General features: G+C 36.2%; 1 protein-coding gene across 1 annotated transcript; it reads right to left on the reverse strand.

Moving 5' to 3' along the window:
- Window positions 1-608: 608 nt before the first annotated feature.
- Window positions 609-20,401, reverse strand: LOC134755033 (uncharacterized). Its single transcript, XM_063691511.1, has 11 exons — window positions 19,492-20,401; window positions 16,534-16,683; window positions 15,031-15,163; window positions 12,302-12,464; window positions 11,700-11,812; window positions 10,866-11,623; window positions 10,310-10,475; window positions 9,225-9,388; window positions 5,864-5,988; window positions 3,815-4,027; window positions 609-2,925 (listed from the first exon to the last, which is right to left on the reverse strand). The coding sequence occupies exons 1-11, from the start codon at window positions 19,885-19,887 to the stop codon at window positions 2,853-2,855; spliced, it is 2,454 nt and encodes an 817-aa protein (XP_063547581.1). The 5' UTR covers window positions 19,888-20,401; the 3' UTR covers window positions 609-2,852.
- Between the last annotated feature and the right edge of the window lie 676 nt (window positions 20,402-21,077).

Raw genomic sequence — 21,077 nt, forward strand, 5'->3', positions numbered from 1 at the left:
CTTACCAGTGTAGTGTGCAAGGTCATGGAAAAATTAATAGTGAAACACATCAGAAGCTTCCTTACCCAGCACACTATTATAGGTGACCAACAACATGGCTTTTGTCCGCACCGCTCGACTGTCTCCAATTTGCTATCCTGCCTTTCCTCATGGACAAATAGCTTTAATGTAAGAGAGCCTACCGATGTAATCTACTTAGATTATGAAAAAGCTTTCGACAAGGTTCCCATAACAAGGCTTATTTTCAAACTGGAACACCTGGGCATTAGAGGAAAGCTATTAAAATGGATCGAGGCGTTTTTGCGTCATAGAACACTCAAAGTGAGAGTGGGTGAATCAATGTCAATGCAACGAGACATACACAGCGGAGTTCCACAGGGGTCAGTTCTGGGCCCTGTTCTGTACATAATATATACTTTTGACTTGCCTCACTGCTTAAACTGCAATATCAGTACCTTTGCAGATGACACTAAATTATTTGCCAACCCATTGCTTGACTATGACTTGCTACAAGACGACCTGAACAAAGTATGGAACTGGTCTAAAGAATGGCTCATAAATCTGAATTCTACAAAATGTACTGTTCTGCACATAGGTAAAAACAACCCTCATTACACATATAATATGGACAACACTCCCTTAAAAGCTGTCAAGGTACAAATCGATCTGGGTGTCAAAATCACTGAGGACTTGAAATGGGAAGAACATATAACTGCAATCGTGAAGAAAGCAAAGAGCCTTATCTACCTCATAAGAAAAGCTTTTGGGAATCTGACGCCGGATATGATGCTCAAAATTCACAAAACCTATGTTAGGCCTATATTGGAGTATGCATTTCAAGTATGGAGCCCTTATTTTATCAAGGATATTGAGATGTTGGAGAAAGTTCAACGTAGTTTCACCAAGATACCGAAGAAACTCAAAAACATGTCCTATGAAGAAAGACTACAATTCTTAAAGCTCACAACCTTGAAGGAGCGCAGAGAACGCGGAGATCTGATTGAGACATACAAAATACTAACCCAACACTACGACCTTAAAGATTTCCATAAGATGCTAGAACGCAATAGTAACAACCGTCTGAGAGGTCATCAGTATAAGCTGGTGTCTCACAGGTCCTACAATAATCCTCATAGACACTTCTTGAGCAACAGAGTGGTCAACGCTTGGAACAAACTCCCAGGGGATGTAGTAGCGGCCCAAAGTGTCAATGAGTTTAAGAATAAATTAGATAAGCACAAAGCAAATTCTACTCAACACTGAGAACTTGGTTTATGACTCTGGATACAGGCATTATCAGTTGTTTAAACTGCCTGCCTGCATTACAAATAATAATAATAATAAATTACTTCTCCACCCTTGTGGATAAAATGCAACTTTCTCTTCTATTTTAGATACATAAAGAGGGTCTTTACGAGCTAAGCTTGTGTGGTGCAAATAAAATTGTATCATAGTAAGTATAAAACTCACAGAGGTCGTTATTCATTAGGCATAATATAAGGTTTTCTCAGACTAACCTATCTGTTTATCTCTACTTTTACTCAAATCATTCCCAAATCAAAAACTACGATGTATGATTATCATTCATTCTTGTTAGATGGCCCATTACGGAAAGGGCTTATAAGTTTATAACTAGTACAATAATGTTTGGTTCGCCAGATTGACACTGAATCTACAATGTTGTCTCTCTTTTTCTTTTTCTCGACATTTTTGGCACACGACTTTTTTAAGGAAACCCAGGGTCTCGAGTTTTCGCACATCAATGTTCTCAGATTTTTGCTGGACTCCACTACAGTTTAAGACGCAAGCAAATAAGCAAGAATGATGGTCGCAACATTAGAGCCAGTTAGTTTTCTTTTTCTGTTCCATCCTGCTCCCATGGTACATGAGCCCTGTGTTTTCGTTCTTGTCATTGTAATCACGGAGCATTCTGCCTTTGTATGTGAGGCAATGTGGATTCACAATTAACACGAAAAAATACCTCATCTTTCTAGACGCTGAATACTGAGGATTACTCAGTTACTTTAATCGGTGTAAATCAAACAGTTTGTGTAACTGGCTATTCTGCTTCATTTAATTAATAATTGATGTATATTTGCACACTGTAACATATATATATATACAAAAAAATCCATATTATAATCCAAATACCAACTTGGAATAGCTAATTAACAACACTCAAGGTCACGCAGATTTCACGCCGATCATTTATCGGCGGCGGCGGCGCGGCGTGGCATAAAAGCCGCACACGTCTGCTCCCGAGCACCGTATACAGGTACTCGATACACCCAATATCCTTTACCTAAGATCTACTTATTACTCAGTCCGTACTAAAATTAAAGCATTATTCCAGATAACTATTTCGGTACAATAATCACCCTTATTAAAATTACGACATCAAATAACAACAAGCGAACGATAACATTCAAACGCGTGGAAACTTTCCGTTATTGCGCTACCCAAGTAACGCGCCGATTGTGTATCTAGGCAAGCAATTTATTAGAAAATTATTGTACCCAAAGACCTTATCTATGGTTTAAAACACCAACATTGTACGCTTAACATCTTGTCAATAAAGACAGTGTCATATTGCAACATAATAAGTCGCTGTATTTAATGACAAAAACTGTGAACATACAAGATAAGTGACAAACCATCGTTATCATATTTAGAGAACTCGCACGAGTTACGAACTTGCTGCGCTGTTATCTTTACAATGACCCGTCATAATGAGCTCTGATTAAATCATAACACTTCCATCATACATTGTATGCTTAGAGTAGGGCTCCTTGTGGTTACTAATTCATACTGTAATAAAAGTTTTTATTAACACGCTTTATAAGTCTGACACTTCAATGCAATGTTTTGGATCTTTTAGATCTCTTCAAAGCCTTTGAAGACCTCACCCAAGGTAACACGAAGTCTCTGAAACGTAGAAAATAGTATATTATTAAATAATTTTGCATTAATCATTATAGATATCGTGTCATTTTAACAGTTTAACTAAGGAGGTAAGTATAAAGAGCCGAATAGACATTTCAAAGGGCTGGGAGTTGAGGAGTTAAGAGGCCGTAGTCGATTTTGGAGAAAAATGTAAAATTGATAGATTTAGTCGTTGAAATTATACACGTTTTGTTACGTAATATCTAAATAACAAGTATTGATTTCTATTAGCACGTCTTCTCATCTTGCCTTTTAATAATGAGGTCGCGAGCGTGCGTCACCGGTAATGCATGAAGAGAAGGGGCAGTTTTTAAAAATTCTTAAAAAAATCATGGTGGTAAATTATACAAATTGATGTATAAGAATAGTTTCAGCAAATGCTGTAGATTGTTTAAGTATCAAAATTACGTTGAAATTAAGTCGATTTTCAGAGAAATTGTCACTTGTTTTGAAGTAATTTCTGGAGAAAATTGATTTCGTCTTAACTTTCATTTACACTACTTCAAAGTCATAATGATAAAAATGTAGTCTGATAAACGTCAAGTACAGGATATGTGTAATACAAAATTACCATGTTTAGCCGTCCAAACTTTACGAAATTTACAAATAAGAGCGACAAAATCAGTGCTTTACGCGCGTTTACCTAAACGTCCATCAGAAAAGCAAACATTACTAATTTAGTTAGTCAGTTTTCAAAAAATTGATCTTATAAAAGGTAAGTTAAGAAGACGTTCTAATAGAAACCAGTACTTGTTATTTCAATGAGGTAACAAAAGGTGTAAAATTTCACTGACTAAATCTATCAATTTTACATTTTTGCGACTAAAATCGACACCGGCCTCTTAAGTAGAAAAGAAAGGCATGCACTTACGCCGGAGGTATCGCCGGGAGTATCTCGCCGAAAGCCATGACGGGCAGCGTGTCTGTGATCTCGATGAAGCGCGCGTCGCGCTGCGTGTGCGGCCAGATGGTGAAGGTGGCGGGCGGCTGCGCGTGCGCGGGCGACGCGCTGCCCCACGGGTCGCGCTGTCGCTGCCGCAGCCGCTCCACGTGCCGCTGCTCGCGGATACGCCTCATGTGCCATCTGCGACATACAATCATAAAACCTTTGTTAGGACACACACACATCAACTGCCCTCGTTTTTAGGGTTCCGTACCCAAAGGGTAAAAACGGGACCCTATTACTAAGACTCCGCTGTCCGTCTGTCTGTCTGTCTGTCACCAGGCTGTATCTCATAGCTAGACAGTTGAAATTTTCACAGATGATGTTGCCGCTATAACAACAATTACTAAAAAGTACGGAACCCTCGGTGCGCGAGTCCGACTCGCACTTGGCCGGTTTTTGCTTGCTGCCGCCAAAACCAAAGGCGCCAAATTTTATAAATTGAACTAAGAATAATGCTCAGTTTATCAGAAAGTTTTCGTGGAATACTTGAAAGAACTTAATGTAACTATAATAAAATCGTCAACACTGTGGGAATTATACTCCATGCGAAGGCAATATGTATGTGAAGCATAATATCAACATAAAAAACTATGTAAACTTAGTTATGTGGCTAAAACGACAGTTAGACGGATGCAAGGCGAAATAATCAAAGATGTCGGCCTCATAACTACGTTCGGCCGGCAACCACTTCCTTCGCAGCCTCTGTAGTAATGTACTTTTCACATCACCTATTCGAAAAGGGAACTTTTCTTCCCTGCTAGGAGGGATCAAGGTGGCACTTTTCTGTTCAAGGACATTTTGTTGCCAGTATGAAATATTGACACAAAGACATATGAAATTAGTATGCATATAATCGATTACAATTTCTTTATAATCGATTACGTGCATACACTTTTTCAAACTTAAATAATATTTTGTTGTAATTGTAAATAATAAATGTAATTAACGTATTTTAAATTAATTAATAGCATATTTAAATTAAGTAAATTAATTAATTAGCGTAATATTTACAAAGAAACGTAAAAAAACTTTAGTTTAATAATTTAATTTTTATTTTGACATTTTTTTAGGTCTCCTTAAACGCAGCCATACTTGTCTATGCAATTTTAAAAGTTTATATTTAAAAAGTTTTGTACAAATATTTCACAAAGCATTATGCGGGTCTGTATTCTGTATAAATTTGTAAATACTTAGTTTAAATCAATAATAATAGGCCTTTTCATCTGTGTCAGATGTTTTAAGCAGCATCCCGGTAACGACACTAATAATAATAAGAATAAGTGATATCAGTCTTCATAGTGTTCTTCCGAAGATTTGGTTCAAAGGGGTAAGAGCTAATTTGTTATCAGAAAAATCTACAAATATAATGTACTTGATTTTCATTGTATCATTTTATGTGTTTGCTGCTGTTTTTGAAAAGATATTAGGTACATAATTATGAGCTGTAAGTACTTTTAATTTGTCAGTACAGTCACGTCTGAAAATATCGATACGGACAAAGTGCCAGAAGTATGTACCTATACTAAGGTCGTGTACACATATTTTTAGCACTTTGTCCGTATCGATATTTGCTTAAAATAATAATGTTTTGAAACCTAATATATGTATGTAATTTCCTCATAGGTGATGTGAAAAGCAGTATGTGTCACATGGTAGCAAAATTATTTTCACCTTGGGCGTTAACACTTGAATCCCTCACTACGCTCAGGATTCTATTATAGAATCCTTCGCTTCGTTTAGGATTCAATTGTACACCCTCGCCGTAAATATGTCATTTTGCTCCCTTGTGACACAATCTACTATTTTCTACTACTCTACTGTTATCTGTCATTTATAGAACATATATACATCACCATATCGAAATTAGAAACTTTTCTACCCCAAATATAGTCCGTATATTCAATATAAATAAATAAATAACATTATGTGTGCATGTGGCCATATAATAATATAACCAATTTGCTGGTAGTTTACCTGAGCTGCCGCCTCTCCTCGGCTTCTAATTTCTGGTGGCGTTTTTCAAAAACCTTGTCATCTAAATTCTCTGTCCCCTCTAAGGTGTAGGTGCTCGTGTAGGGCTTCTCTCTCCACCGCGGCACCTAAAATGTACAATTAAAGTCAAATGATAACAGGTACCAGTATTAACCCGACCTATGAATAAATCGAGTTCAAGTACGGATAATGGACAATATTTGTTCTCTTGTAAGAAATGCAAACGGTAAAATTAGTATGAGGAATACCGGTAATTTGCCTGTTTACCGGTAATTTCTATACATATTTAACCGGTTTGCATACCCTGTTCTCGAGTCATGGATGCATTTTATCTATTGATAAGATATAAACAAAAAAAAACACGCATATCGTCGATCTACCGTTATGTCATTCCGAATTTCCAAATACCAAAACAAGGTTGATATTTTATTAATTATTTTTTTGTCCGGATTTATCAAATCAACTGTTTTTTTGTGTTTAAATCAAAGAGGATAATATATATAGTTGGTCAAACCAAATTGGCAGTAAATAAGAACCAAAAAAACTATACTCATCCCTTTTTTTGGGTGCTAGTACTAGTGTAAGACAAAGATAGTATGATTATCTCTGTCTATGTTTGAAATGAGACAGTCCTTTGACAAACTATAATAGGATAGAGCTGTACTGTCATAGTAAATTTCGTAGCCACAGTAAATTCACTGCCAACTATTGACACACGATTAAAACTAAAAATAAAACTATCAAAAAATGTATTTATATATGGACTAGCTGTTGCCCGCGACTTCGTACGCGTGGATTTGTATGTTGGTGGTTATATATTCTACATGAGCATAATATAGAACATTATGCAGCAAAGGATATCAGTAGGGACGGTTAATCATTTGTTAATAATTATACAACGCATGAAATTTGTCTTTTACAAACTACGAAGTTTCAAGACCCTAACTGAAAAAAAATTGTTCCCGATATAATCCCTCTCGACCCTCTTAGAAGATTTACAAGTCCACTATTTAAAAAAAATATTCGCTCCCGAAACTATTAATACAAAGTTTTCAAAAACGGTGTAAGTAATCAGTTTTCGTCTATTTTAATATAATGCCCTTTTTACCAGGTTTCAAGTTCCAAGCTTAAAAGAAAATTTGTACCACATATAAACTTTTAGGGGATGAATATTTAAAAACGCTTAAATTACTTTTCTTGTATTCTAATAATATGCCTTTATACAAAGATGCAAGTCCCGCACTCAAAAAAATATTTGATCTCCATACATACTTTCAACCCCATTTTTACCACTTTGGGGGATGAATTTTCAATAATGCTGAAATAAGTTTTTTTCTCTTTTAATTATATATCTTTCAATGAAGTTTCAAGTACCTAGCTTAAAATAAAATTAGGACCACGACAAACTTTTCTGCTTGCTGTTGTTGCTTGTTATGCCCTTAGAAGTCTCAGAGATGTTTTAAAACTAGATCAACTCAAAATTGTTTATTATGCCCTGGTAGAGTCAAGATTGCGGTATAGCATAAGGTTTTGGGGAAATAGCTTTTTATATAATATAAACGGAGCCTTGATTGCCCAGAAAAGAGCAATTCGAGCAATGGTACACATTCCTTCTTTTGGTTCATGTAGGGAGTATTTTGAAAAATTGGGTATTCTCACGGGTCCCAGCTTGTACGTCCTTATTCTTCTTACCCAGTTTGTTAAAAATATTGCGAAAGATTGTACTGAAGAAGAACAGGAGTCTCGCCTAGCCACAAGGACGAAAAAGATAAAGGGTAGCTTCTTTCCGAAGCTTCAGGTAGCCAAACATTGCGCAAGATACCAGGCAGTCACTCTATTTAATAAGCTCCCTACTGACCTAAAAGCCATTACGGATTGGTTTTTATTTAAGCGTAGGTTGAAGTCGTTCTTATTGACTAGATGCTCCTATAGTATTGATGAAATATTTGATAAGTCGCTAATTTAAGGTATTTATAATTGTTATTTAGTATTAGTATAAATGTGTTTATTATTATTGTTATTTATAAATTGTATTTAATGTAATTTCTGACACAATGCTTGTATTGTTTAAGAATAAAATAAATGAAAAATAAATGAAAATGACTAAAGGGGATGAATTTTTAAAAACGCTGAAATCACTACTTATATTCTAATAACATGTCTTTAAGCAAAGATTCAAGTCGCGCACTTAAAAAAATGTTTGACTTCCATACAAACTTTCTACCCCTTTTTCACCACCTTAAGGGATGAATTTTCAAAAACGCTGAAATTAGCTTTCTTCACTTTTAATGAAATACCTTTTTACGAAGTTTCAAACTCTTAGCTTAAAATATAATTTGGACCCTATACAAACTTTCAACCCCTTTTTAAGAATGAATTAATAGAAACGCTGAAATTACTTTTCTTGTATTCTAATAATATGCCTTTATACAAAGATTCAAATCTCACACTCACAAAAATATTTGATCTTCATACAAACTTTCAACCCCTTTTTCACCGCCTTGGGGGATGAATTTTTAAAAACGCTGAAATGAGTTTTCTTGTTTTTTATTATAATTAATAAACATTTATATTATAAAATTTGAACCCCAAGACAAACTTTCATCCCCTTTTTAACCCCCTTAGGGGTTGAAGTTCCAAAAACGTAAATAGTACTTTTTTGTAATCGGCTATTATGCCTTTCTAGGAAGTTTCAAAGTATTTAAAAACGCTGAAATCACTTTTCTTGTATTTTAATAATATGCCTTTATACGAAGTTTCAAGTCTTGCACTAAAAAAAATTATGATCTCTATACAAACTTTCAACCCCTTTTTCACCACCTTGGGGGATGAATTTTGAAAAACCCCTTCTTAGTGGATACTAACGTCATAAAAGCTACCTGTTGTGAAAAATTCAGCTCTCAAGGTCCAATGGTTTGGGCTGGGCGTTGATTTAAGTGAGTCAGTCAGTCAGTCAGTCAGTCCGGACTTTTACGTTTATATATATAGATAAATGATTTTTTTTATTTGCATTAATTATTTTTATATTATTTTGACCCATTTCATTTATCATTTATATTATCTTTCACTGATATGCGTTAAATTGTTAAATAACAAACGAAACCGTCAACGCCATTTATTCGAGAGTAGGCTAAAAAAATTTGGCAAAGGTAGTGGCGCCATCTGATCGAGAATCAAATTTACTTGATTTTCGAGGCACGTTTTTTCCTTAGACTATCCATCTATTACGGAGTTTTATCTATCTTTCGTTTAAATTAATTAAGCAATACTAGACCCAACTATTTATATATTGTTTCACTACATCGTCGCTTAAGAGTGACAGTCGCGCGGTCTAAAAAATTACCTCTACAGTGGAAACTTTGCTGTCAGCAGGAGGATCCACGTCTTCAGGTTTGACTTCGGGATCCAACCCGAGGTACCACGAGACGTCTGGGTCGCCCACGAGCGTATGGTACGGTTTCTTGGTCACCATGCCTGGCAGCGGCGATTTCTTACCACGCAAAACGGCTGGAAATGTACATTAAATACGTTATCATTGCCACGCAATGCACGTGACCTGTTTTCGTGTTTACTGATATTTGTTTTATACACTTGAGCTTAAAATGTTGAATACCACTGCGTTAAATAACATTTTCACTTCTCATGCTAGTAAAGTTCGACTAAGTCGTGCGTAGACGACATAAAGTTGCTTATTATGTTCTAGAGCATAAAGTAAAATCATATATTGACTTAGCAATAAAGTCCAAAATCTGCCATACAAACTGCCAGCCCTGCTGGGGCGCCCCCGCCCGGCTGTTTCTGTTTAATGTTTATTGATTGTTTAGCCCAGCGGGCGTTAGAGAGAAAATTGGTGGGGATCACATTGAGAGACCGTAAAACAAATGAATGGCTGAGACAACAGAGCAAAGTAAATGATGTTATAAAACGCGTAGCCAATTTGAAGTGGGAATGGGCTGGTCATATAGCACGGAAGAGCGATTCGTGGAGCAAACGACTACTCGAGTGGCGACCATGGGGGGAAGAGCGTCCTCAAAGTAGACCCCAGATGCGTTGGGACGACGACATTAAGAAGACTGCGGGGAAACAGTGGCTCCAAGTCGCACAGAACCGCGACGAATGGCGCAAAATGAAGGAGGCCTACACCCAAAGGGTAGAAAAAGGCTAAAGAGAGAGAGAGAGGGAGAGATTGTTTAGTAAAAACCAAAAGCTATTAACCTTTTGGACGTCAATGACGGATATATCGGCACCGCAGGTCCAACGCCAAAGACGGATTCATTGGTCAAAGACCACAGAGCAACATAGACTTACGTGCATGTGCATAAAGTTCAATTTCAGTTTTGACACTTCGGTGACGTGGCGTCAGAGTGACAGCTTTTGTGTTTGACACGGCGTCGAAAAGGTTAAGGAGTTTCCAAATTTATTACTTACATTTTCCCTTAACTAACTTTGGTTTGGAGGCTGTACTGGTCGGTGGGAGTACGGCGGGAACTTTCGGAGGATTTTCACGTTTCGTTTTGAGTACTCCGTTGGAGAGGGCTCGTTTTCTACCACGTTTGCTGTCCCCTCCACGTTTACTTGCCACTGTTACTTCTTCCTACAATGCATTAACAAACATGATTAGTTCTATCATAAATAAAGAATTACAATAATAGCTGGTTATGCACCGATCAGCCGAAGCGCGGTACGAATAAGCAGGTGTTGAGAGCAATGGATCTTTCGATATATACCTCGATCCAAGAGAGGAGCTCGAAGGATACTGAGTTAATGGGTTTGGAAAACAAAAATTCGCGGAGCAAATGACATTGACAACTGATTCGCGGTGAATACTTCTAATACTGTGCGCTGTCATGAATCGCAATGGCCTAGCGGGACTAGTTTCATTATAACATTTGTTTTGCGTAGCTTGAGGTAAAAAAGTATAAATGTGGCAAAAAGAGAGGAGGAAATAACACAGGTTATAGTGAAAATGTAATAATATACACACCACTATAGTATTAGGTCCCACGAGACTAGTAGTTCGACCCGCTCGTCGTTTGGATTTATCGGGTGAGCTCTTGTCGGTAGTAGAAGTTGTAGGGCTAAAGTCTATTGGGTTCAGACTGTCCAAGTTCAAAGATGGATCAGATGAAAATAAATCTTGAAATTCAACGGCGTCCAACGAGGGCAAAATATTAGATGCTAAATTATTAGGATTCTCGCCATAGGAAAAGTCACACAGGCTCGTCTCGTTTCCGGGCTTGTTTGGATTATACATCCGCCAATCAATCTCCGGCTCTGTTTTAACTATATCTAAATCTGGTTCGACCACGATGAGCGTCTTTGGTGACGCTTCCGCTTTCAATTCGGACGGGTGCATGTAGTTGGTGTTGGTGAGGTTGTACCGGTTGTCCAGCTTTAGTTTGTTGGAGAGCTTGGCGGCGCCGGGCGGTGGCTCGTAGATGCGGCGCGAGGGCGCGGGGCCGCCGGCCACGGTCTCGGTGCAGATCTTGATGCGGCCGTGGTTGGTCTTCTGCAGCATGAGCTTGGGGATGGGCGACTGCTCGCGCATGTCGGCCTCGCCCAGCTGGTAGGGGTCCTCGCCGGTGGGCGTGGTGTCGATCAGCTGCAGCCGGTCCGACAGGGATCCGAATTGATTGGCTCTCTTAAAATTACTTTTGGATTTCCCGTATGTGTTGATCATTTTTGATTTTTTATTTACACTAAAATTACGCTCAAATGGCTTTTCTTCTTCCAATATTTTTGCTAGAAATTATACAAAGTGTTAAATAGTGTAGAAATAAAACATTACAATAAATAACACACGGTCAGTATTACTTACCACTTTCTACAGGCTCTACTTTAGCTCCAGGACTTTTCATTCGATTTAAGCTGCTAATTCCAGAAGTAGTTCTTCTTCTATTCCTCTGTATTCTTTGTATAACCGGGTTTCCACTGCGGGATACAACAAAGCCCGGTTCACATTTGTCTGACGTGTCATATTGTTGTTGTGTCGTGACGCATATCGGTTTCATACATTTAATATGATTGCGTGCATATTTGTCTGACGCAACGTGCATCAGACAAATGTGAACGCAACCTTATTAAATGTATGAAACCGATATGCGTCACAACACAACACAACACGACACGACAGACAAATGTGAACCAGGCTTAAGGTATTTAAAAATGGTACAAACGGTGACTATGAAACTATGAGAAATGGAAAATAAAATCATAAAATCATTTGTGTTCTTATATTTGTTACTTTATAAAGTAAAATAAGTATATTCATGAGAAATAATTCCTGTGTATGTAAAAGTATGACCAAATTATCATTGCATATTTCAATTGTGGCGCGAATTTTACTTAGTTGTTCTATTAACACATACAAACATATCATGGCAAGTTTTGTATCTACACCGATAAAGTATAAATACTCACCTATTTGATGTGACCGTGTACAGTGGTTCAGAACGGTTTTCAGTCTTGATTTCTTTTTTGACAAACGAACGCTTACTTTCAATCATTGTGAAATTTTCGCAGCTGAGGTTTGTATCCAGGAGTGTTGGGACGCCCAAATTATCTGGTAAATAGCTAATTACATCTGTAAAAAGTGTTAGTCAGCCTAAGAAATGTTTGTGAAATAAATCAATATCAAACAGTGATCATGTAAATAAAGGAACGTGCGGTCCTATTATAAACTAATAATCTGATATGATTTAAATAAATAGTTTTTTTGAATTATAAGCACTCTCATTATAAAGGTATATATACAACACGATGTCATACGTAATATTAAAAAAACCGGCCAAGTGCGAGTCGGACTCGCCCACCTAGTGCACTGCCTTATGGGAATATAGTTCAGATCCGGAAACCGCTTTCAACTTTTATTATGTTATTTGGCATAGTATTGGGTTTACAAAACTGCCGGGAGACAGCGGCGCCGGCCATCTACTTCAGCGGAATGACGTCATCAAAATGACTCCCGCCTCGTTGTGAATATTGCATATTGCACCCAAACTATGAATTGCACATACACGTGTGGGGTATTAAATAAAAGGCAATTAAATATTCTATATTTCATTTCTACACTATGGACCAAAATATACAATTGTTTAAGAGAAATTTACAAAGAAATCAAAATGATCTATACGTCACAGCTTAAATTTTTAATTTCCGACAAAAACAGTGTAAGTTGTACATAAAAAACTAAAGCGCGCCAACAATTTTACCTTAATGCGCTCATATTATGCAAAGAATAGTCCTAATTATTTATCGGCTATTAAATGAAAGAACATTACATAAAACACACGAAAACGATATATTTTGGAGTGGAATCATAATTTATAAATTGAATTTGTTTGATAAATAAGCAAAACAACAGTTTCTTTTCGTACCTAATCTCCTCCTTTGAAAGTCGGTTAAAATTTAAGTTTTGTGCACCTGGGCTACAAAGGCGAATGAATTAAAGCCTCATTTATCAAAATCAGTTCAGTCGTTCCATGTAAACAGTACATCACACGTAGACAGCAAATTCTGCCTATTTCTATTGTCTGGGAAAGAACACTGACTTCTGTAACACAGGTTTTTTACCTAACTCAGAAGTCAGGGATACTTCAACACCTATTTTGTACTTGCTTCTGTCAATTTTTTTTTTTCAAATTTAATTTGTAAATTATGATTCCACTCCAAAATGTCGTATTTCATGTAATGTTCTTTCATTTAATACCCAATAATTAAGACTATTCTTTGCATAATATGAGCGCATTAAGGTAGAATTGTTGACGCACTTTAGTTTTTTTGGTACAACTTCCACAGTTTTTATCGGAAATTAAAAATTTAAGCTCTGACGTATAGTTGAATAACTGGTTTCTTTTATATTATATGCAACATTGTTATAACGTTTTTAGTTGGGTTATTAAATATATATACATGCACTTTTTTCTAAAAAAGTGTATTTTCTTTGTTTGTAGCTCTTAAAATATACATTGTTTTTATAAACAATGTATTAACGAATCATACTATATTTAATAACCTTTCGTCTGATGTAGCACACGTGTATATATGACTCATGGTATAGTTATAATTTAGATTTTGCAAATTTCGGCAGCGGTCACATGTATGACGCCATTATTTGTCACTCAGACGCTATAGAAATTGTCTCCCGGCAGTTTTATGATCCTTTTTATATTGCTAATAATATATTATAAGCTTATGCGGATTATCCTGAAAATTACCAATTTCGATTTTTTTAACTTTAATGCATTTGTTCTAGCAAATACCTACATTTTGATGCATAATTTTCACATTTTTGGTCTGATTTTGATTATTTTGATATCAGTGCATGGCTTGAGACATCAGCTTTAATGTTCTGGTACATTGCTCTAACGTCCGACTTTTGGTTTGGTTGTAAAACCCAAATAATCGTTTTTTAATCATTTTGATTTATTTTTAAATTTCTCTTAAACTATTGTATATTTTGGTACATAGTGTATTAGTGAAATGTATAATATTTTATTGGCTTTCGTTTAATACCCCAAACGTGTATGTGCAATGCATAGTTTGGGTGCAATATGCAATATTCGCAACGAGACGGGAGTAATTTTGATGACGTCATTCCGCTAAAGTAGATGGCCGGCGCCGCTGTCTCCCGGCAGTTTTGGAGATCCAATACCATGCCCAACAACATACTAAAAGTTGGTGGCGGTTTCCGAATCTAAACTATCTCTTTGGCCGTTTCCCATAAGGCATAGTACTAACCGAGGGTTCCGTACCTTTTAGTATTTGTTGTTATAGCGGCAACAGAAATACATCATCTGTGAAAATTTTGACTGTCTAGCTATCACCGTTCATAAGATACAGCCTGGTGACAGACAGACGGACAGCGGAGTCTTAGTAATAGGCTCCTGTTATTACCCTTTGGGTACGGAGCCCTAAAAAAAACAATTTATTATAAAAATTTGGTATTTTATTTGTTTACCTCTTCTGCCGTTCTTAGGGCCAGTTGCACCAACCACATTTAACAGACTGATCAACGTCACTCAGCAGTGAATTATGAAACTTCCATACAATAAAATTTAACAAACGTTTAAACGGTGACAGGCGGTTTGGTGCAACTGGCACTTAGTTAGCTCAAATATACCTGTGTGGTAAACATAATAGTACCTTACCTGCTTCTGAAGTCCTGGCAATTTCAAAAGGCTCCTGGGCAAAAGGCTTTGCTTTGTTAATATCACTTTCAAATATAAACGAATTTGATCTACTATCTGTCAACAGGAGCTCCGTAAAACTATTGAGCATTATCTGAAAATACACCATATTAATTATTAAATAGTGGTTACTGCACTAACTGTTTTTTTGCCAAATTAGTTCATGTAAAATATAATTACTACAACTATTTACAGCTCATATTTCATTAGTTCATTACGTCAAAATACAAATCAATTACAATTTAGCATATACGAGTAAGGTAGAGAGATCACGAACGAGGAAGTGCTGCGAATTGTGGGAGAGAAGAGAAACCTGCTGAGAACCATAGAAAATAGACGAGGCAGAATGATAGGTCACTTGATAAGACACGACACTTTCTTTAACACTATATTAGAAGGCAAGATAGAAGCGAGAAGAGGCCGCGGAAAACCACGAGCAAGCTACACACAACAACTGAAAGCGAAAGCAAATGTCGTGTCTTACAGGGACCTAAAGAACCTGGCCGAGGACCGAGAAAACTGGCGCATACTCCACCGACAAGAGCCATGCTCTTAAATTATGATGATGATGATGATGAGAGAGATCAATGAGAAGTTCATTTAATTTTAAAATTACATGAAACTTGGCATCAACATAACGTAACGTATAGCTATGTCTGGTACTATTTATCGTTGATAAACATTTATACACAAAGAAAAAACCGGCCAAGTGCGAGTCGGACTCGCGCACCGAGGGTTCCGTACTTTTGAATATTTGTTGTTATAGCGGCAACAGAAATACATCATCTGTGAAAATTTCAACTGTCTAGCTATCACGGGTCATGAGATACAGCCTGGTGACAGACAGACAGACGGACAGCGGAGTCTTAGTAATAGGGTCCCGTTTTTACCCTTTGGGTACGGAACCCTAAAAAAGGCACTTGCGCCTAAGAAGTTCTTTAGCCCGGTTCTTAAGCTTGCTTACTTTCAAAATTTCATAAAAGTACGAATGGGTTCATATTAAATTTGGCGTCCATGTTCACTAGTACCATAGAGAAAACTGCAAGTTCATGTTAAACATATTATAAAGAAAATAAAAAATAATGATGGCTCTTCTTTGGCGCAGGTACTACAGTAGTTTTGCATACAAAACTTCTAATCACTCTAATATATTTTTATTACATTTTCTAGAAACGAAAACATAGATAATACTAGTATGTTAGTTGAATGTTCTTGTCAAAGTTCCTGTTATTTCAGAATATTTCAAATGAGACATTGATTGTATAGCGGCGGCTATACAATCTGATTCTTAAGTTTATAAACAATGTCCATTATACTATACTATAGGTATAAACTATGTATTCTATAAAAAACTTTCATAATTGTTTGATCAACATGACAATTTGTCTAATTTCAAACATAATTGCCAGTTCATCTGCTGTCACGGCTTTAAAATAAATTAACCAAAGTATATTAATGTAATACCTGCGATGGTGGGCTAGGTTCACTTTTGACAATGGTTGAAGTCACATTGGTCACACTGGAGGATGGCACTTGCACCAGAGGCGGGGGGTTAGCAAAGTGTCTCTGATTAACTGTCAGCCGCCTGTCCATGCGAGTCAGCTTGGACTTAAGCTGGAAATGATTTAATACTTATTTGTACACACATTTAATTGTTATCAAGTAAGTTTGTCGCCTTTTGAAATGGGGTTTGTTTGCGTATAATCCCGTAGTACTTGTTAGTGGTACTCGAGGTCTCAAACTTGGATTATTCATTGGGCTAACATCATTAACAAGTCTGCAAAAAAATCTGAACTACCGGATTTGATGCAAACACTAAATGTATAAAGTGTATATATTAAACGGGTGTGTGTGTGTGTGTTTGTACTGACTGCCTGTGAAGCTGATGGGCCTGGGTTTGAATCCTGGTTAGGGCATTAATTTGTGTAATAAACACAATATTTGTTCCTGAGTCATGGGTGTTTTCTATTTATATAAGTATGTAATATTCATCTATATAAGTATGTATATTATACATTGTCGCCAAGCACCCATAGTACAAGCTTTGCTTAGTTTGGGGGTTGATCTGTATAAGATGTCCCCTAATATTTATTATTATTATTCATTGAGGTAAATTAAAAAACCGGCCAAGTGCGAGTCGGACTCGCGCACGAAGGGTTCCGTACCATTACGGAAAAAAACAGCAAAAAAATCACGTTTGTTGTATGGGAGCCCCATTTAAATATTTATATTATTCTGTTTTTATTATTTGTTGTTATAGCGGCAATAGAAATACATCATCTGTGAAAATTTCAACTGTCTAGCTATCACGGTTCATGAGATACAACCTGGTGACAGACAGACGGACAGATGGACAGCGGAGTCTTAGTAATAGGGTCCCTAAAAACTTGATATTCACACAGTTGATCAAACTACCAAATTTGTAATTTTTTTAGGTATTCTGTCATTGTAGTTTACTAACCAACTACATATCATTTATGCTTTCCTCATCAATTTTCTCAGAAACTGAGAAAGAGAGAGGTAAAGATTGAGAATGCATTAGATTAAGGTTAAATGCCAAAAACAACATATTGCAATAGCAGTCTAGTGCTGGTAGAGCTGGTAAATATTTAAATTATAAACGCACATGAAATTAATGTACCAAGCCAAGTCCATGTATGTTCTTTTGTATGATAAGAGCTAATGCTTTATAAGGCACTAGGAACACACAATGTTTTCCATTTCAAAATCTAACTGTGTAAATCAGAATTCTTCTATTAAGTATTGTCAAAAAAAAATTTTTATTCCAGGTAAATATTAAGTACAGAAATGTACAAACCATCAGTTACCCCAAATCTCAATCAATTAATTAAATTTAATTAAAAAGTTGGCTTGTTGCATCCATAACAAGTAAGACAGTAAAGGAGTTCAATAGAAAAGACAAATAATGTAAACAAACCAGTTTATGTTAATTTCTTTGTAATCTCGCACTTTTTGTGAACAACCATGATTTTATTCGCACTTACACTATTGTGAGACATATTTCAAAATATTTAGATCAGTACGGTTTTTACTCACTTTTATTTATAGTCGCCTTTGGCAGTGCACAACGTACAACCACCGCAGACACTAGTGCCTGAGGAAGGATTCCCATAGAATCCGAAACATGTCGCCAATAGCGGCTAAAAATAATAGTGAGTAAAAACCGTACTGATCTAAATATTTTGAACCATGATTTTATTAACAGTTAATATACTTAAATATGTTAATTATTAATATTTCAATGATAACAACCACTGTACAACTTTTAGATTATACATCAAATTCAAACGTTATCTGTCATACCTATTTGTTTACATTATTTGTCTTTTCTATTGAACTCCTTTACAAAAATACATTAGATTCATGTAAATTAGTATTGTCATCCCTTTCTTTTACATGGGAAATAGTTGAGATAATAAATCTGAAGAATGTAGACTTCTCATATACTCTAACACATTCACTGCAGACTGCAGCATAAAAGCAGATTCAAAATTACCGAAAGGAAGTAAGTATAAATGGTGATTGAGTTAGCTATATTTCTTTAGTGAAGGTGCCAAATGAGTGTCTCAATCTTGAAGTGTTTATTTATCTATATCAAATCCTTCTGCAGATTATCATTCATAACTTCATACTACATATATTGTATGCAAATCTGTTATTTTGCTACCTCAGATATTATTAACATAATTAAGAAAAATAAAATACATTTATTGTAGTAAATAAAGTTATATTATACATTTTAATAAAGAGAAAATTACTTCATTAGCATAGAATAAGCAATAATTCATTAAAGCTTATTGCTTATTATATGCAAACAAGAAGCAATGTAATAAAGTGCTCTGCATGTGGTTAATCAATAGTTATTGCACAGCGCCATCTATTAATTACACTTAAAATTACATAGCTATAGTTTGTTTGCAAACAAGTTGATGATGTTTGGCACTCTGACAATATTCATATGTCAGTATTAACATTACCTATATTACATCATTTAATAATGTACAAAATCTCATGTGTATGGATTATAAAATGCTAACCGAGTATTTCTAATGTATTTTTTGGTGTTATTTAGCTACAAGTATAATTATTATTTAGTACCACAAAAACATACAGCCTAGCAGTTTAGCTGTCAACATATTCTTCACATGATATTTTTTATGAATTGGCAAATTGAATGAAGATTATAACTAGGATCTAGCAAAGACACCTATTTTGATCAATATCTCATAGGCATGCTGGAGACATGAGTCATTCGCACAGCACATTAAAACTAACAATTTGTACACTGTTCATGATGTAATAACTTAACCTGGCAAGTATTTGATAATATTCATATGTATAATTTAACATGACAGCCACTAGGAACCAGTATAAGATGGTACCAGCCAGTAGGGTACTCACTGTGTCATTCTCTTGTTTTAAAGCCTGGTATAACTTGTCCCTTTTAGTGATCAGCTCGTTCTGTTGTTGTATGAGGTCCAAGTGGTATACAAGGAGGTCTTTGAGTCTCTTGTTTTGGCCCTCCGAAGCTGACAGCTGCTCAGTAAGTCTGGTCACATCTGGGCTTGTACTGACGACCAGTTCTTTTTCTTCAGCAACCACACAATGTGTCGTGATTTCAACCTCCTTGTCGAGCGTAAGGTTCGATCTGCGATCCGAACTTTCAGAGTGACATGCGTATATATGATCAAAAGGAAAACTCAGCAGGCCGTCTTTAGTTTCCAATTGATTCAATGTTGAAAGATCCGCCGAGAAATTCACCAAATTCGTTTCATTTACACTACTACGACTGTTCATTTTTATAGGAAGCCAACCGTAAGTCACTCTCGACGAGCCAGCCGGCTGTCAAAACCTACCTACCGACACTACACTTTTGTTCGTTTCATTACAACAGAATTGCATATTTGCTTCGCGGTGATGCAAAACTAAATCTTCGCGTTGACGCGGTATTACATGGTCAAAACAATAAGAAATCTAAGTAAATGCGTAATATTTCTGACATTTCATTCACGCACATGTAAAATTATAAAAGACGCACATAATTGGTATGCTTCTGCTCCGATCACTATCTTTATGCTCTAAATTAATTACGAGGTAAAGCATTTGTACAATTAATTAGAAATAAATTATAATAGTTGAAACATCGATCATAATTAGTTTGAATGGTTACTAAAACGATATAAAACGGCGTAAATCTTAAGAAAAATCTACAACTAGCGTCAATCAAGGCGTCAACCATAGACAGTTCTTTTTTTTTCTTGTTTTTAACCTCTGACGTAGTGTAGACATGACATGAGTAGTTGTTGCCAGTCATAAAAATGTAAACTAGATTTTCTGCGTTTCTGCTTGATTTCTGCCCAAGCACACTTGGCTGTTGTATTTGCGTAAAGGGCCCTCCACACATTAGTGTATACAAGTAGTTATAGACGCGCTATCGAGCGACCGGGGGTAAGAGAAAGAATATTCATATCAAATTTGGGCAGCATGGGATTTTTTCTCTTGCACTCTTATAAATTTCGGTATTTTGCCTTCGCCTCCTACCTATGATGCCACCCGGTCGGTGATAAGGACTATTTTTTTTTCCTCTTATAGGAACCGCAATAAGTCTATCTTTCTCTATCAAAGAGTGTCAGGCCCTTGTATTTGCGTATTATGGCTGCATCAATATCGATTTCGATACTGAAAGAGATGTAGTGTGAATATTTGGGCAAATAAAGTTGGTCAAGCAAATCTTGTCAGTAAATAGGAACAAAAAAAAACTATACTCATCCTTTTCTTTCGGATGCTAGTACAGTGTAAGACAAAGATAGAATGATTCTCTCTGTCTATGTTTGAAATGAGACAGTCCCTTGACATAACTACTTGTATATTATACTATGTCTATGCTTAACAAACTATACCTACAACCAAAGAGTATATAACCACTATACAACCAAGCGAGACTGCGATCGGTTTTATGGTGAATATGTGGTGAATGCAACACTCGT

This window comes from Cydia strobilella, chromosome Z (genome assembly GCF_947568885.1).
Source record: "Cydia strobilella chromosome Z, ilCydStro3.1, whole genome shotgun sequence".
NCBI lineage: Eukaryota > Metazoa > Arthropoda > Insecta > Lepidoptera > Tortricidae > Cydia > Cydia strobilella.

Bases quoted from the DNA above. Each gene is read 5' to 3' on its own strand.
- LOC134755033 (XM_063691511.1), bottom strand. From the start codon at position 19,887: ATGAACAGTCGTAGTAGTGTAAATGAAACGAATTTGGTGAATTTCTCG. The intron at 12,465-15,030 runs GTAAGGTACTAT...CACTTTTTACAG, and splicing joins TGCCAGGACTTCAGAAGCAG to ATGTAATTAGCTATTTACCA. The intron at 11,624-11,699 runs GTAAGTAATACT...TATAATTTCTAG, and splicing joins AGTAGAGCCTGTAGAAAGTG to CAAAAATATTGGAAGAAGAA.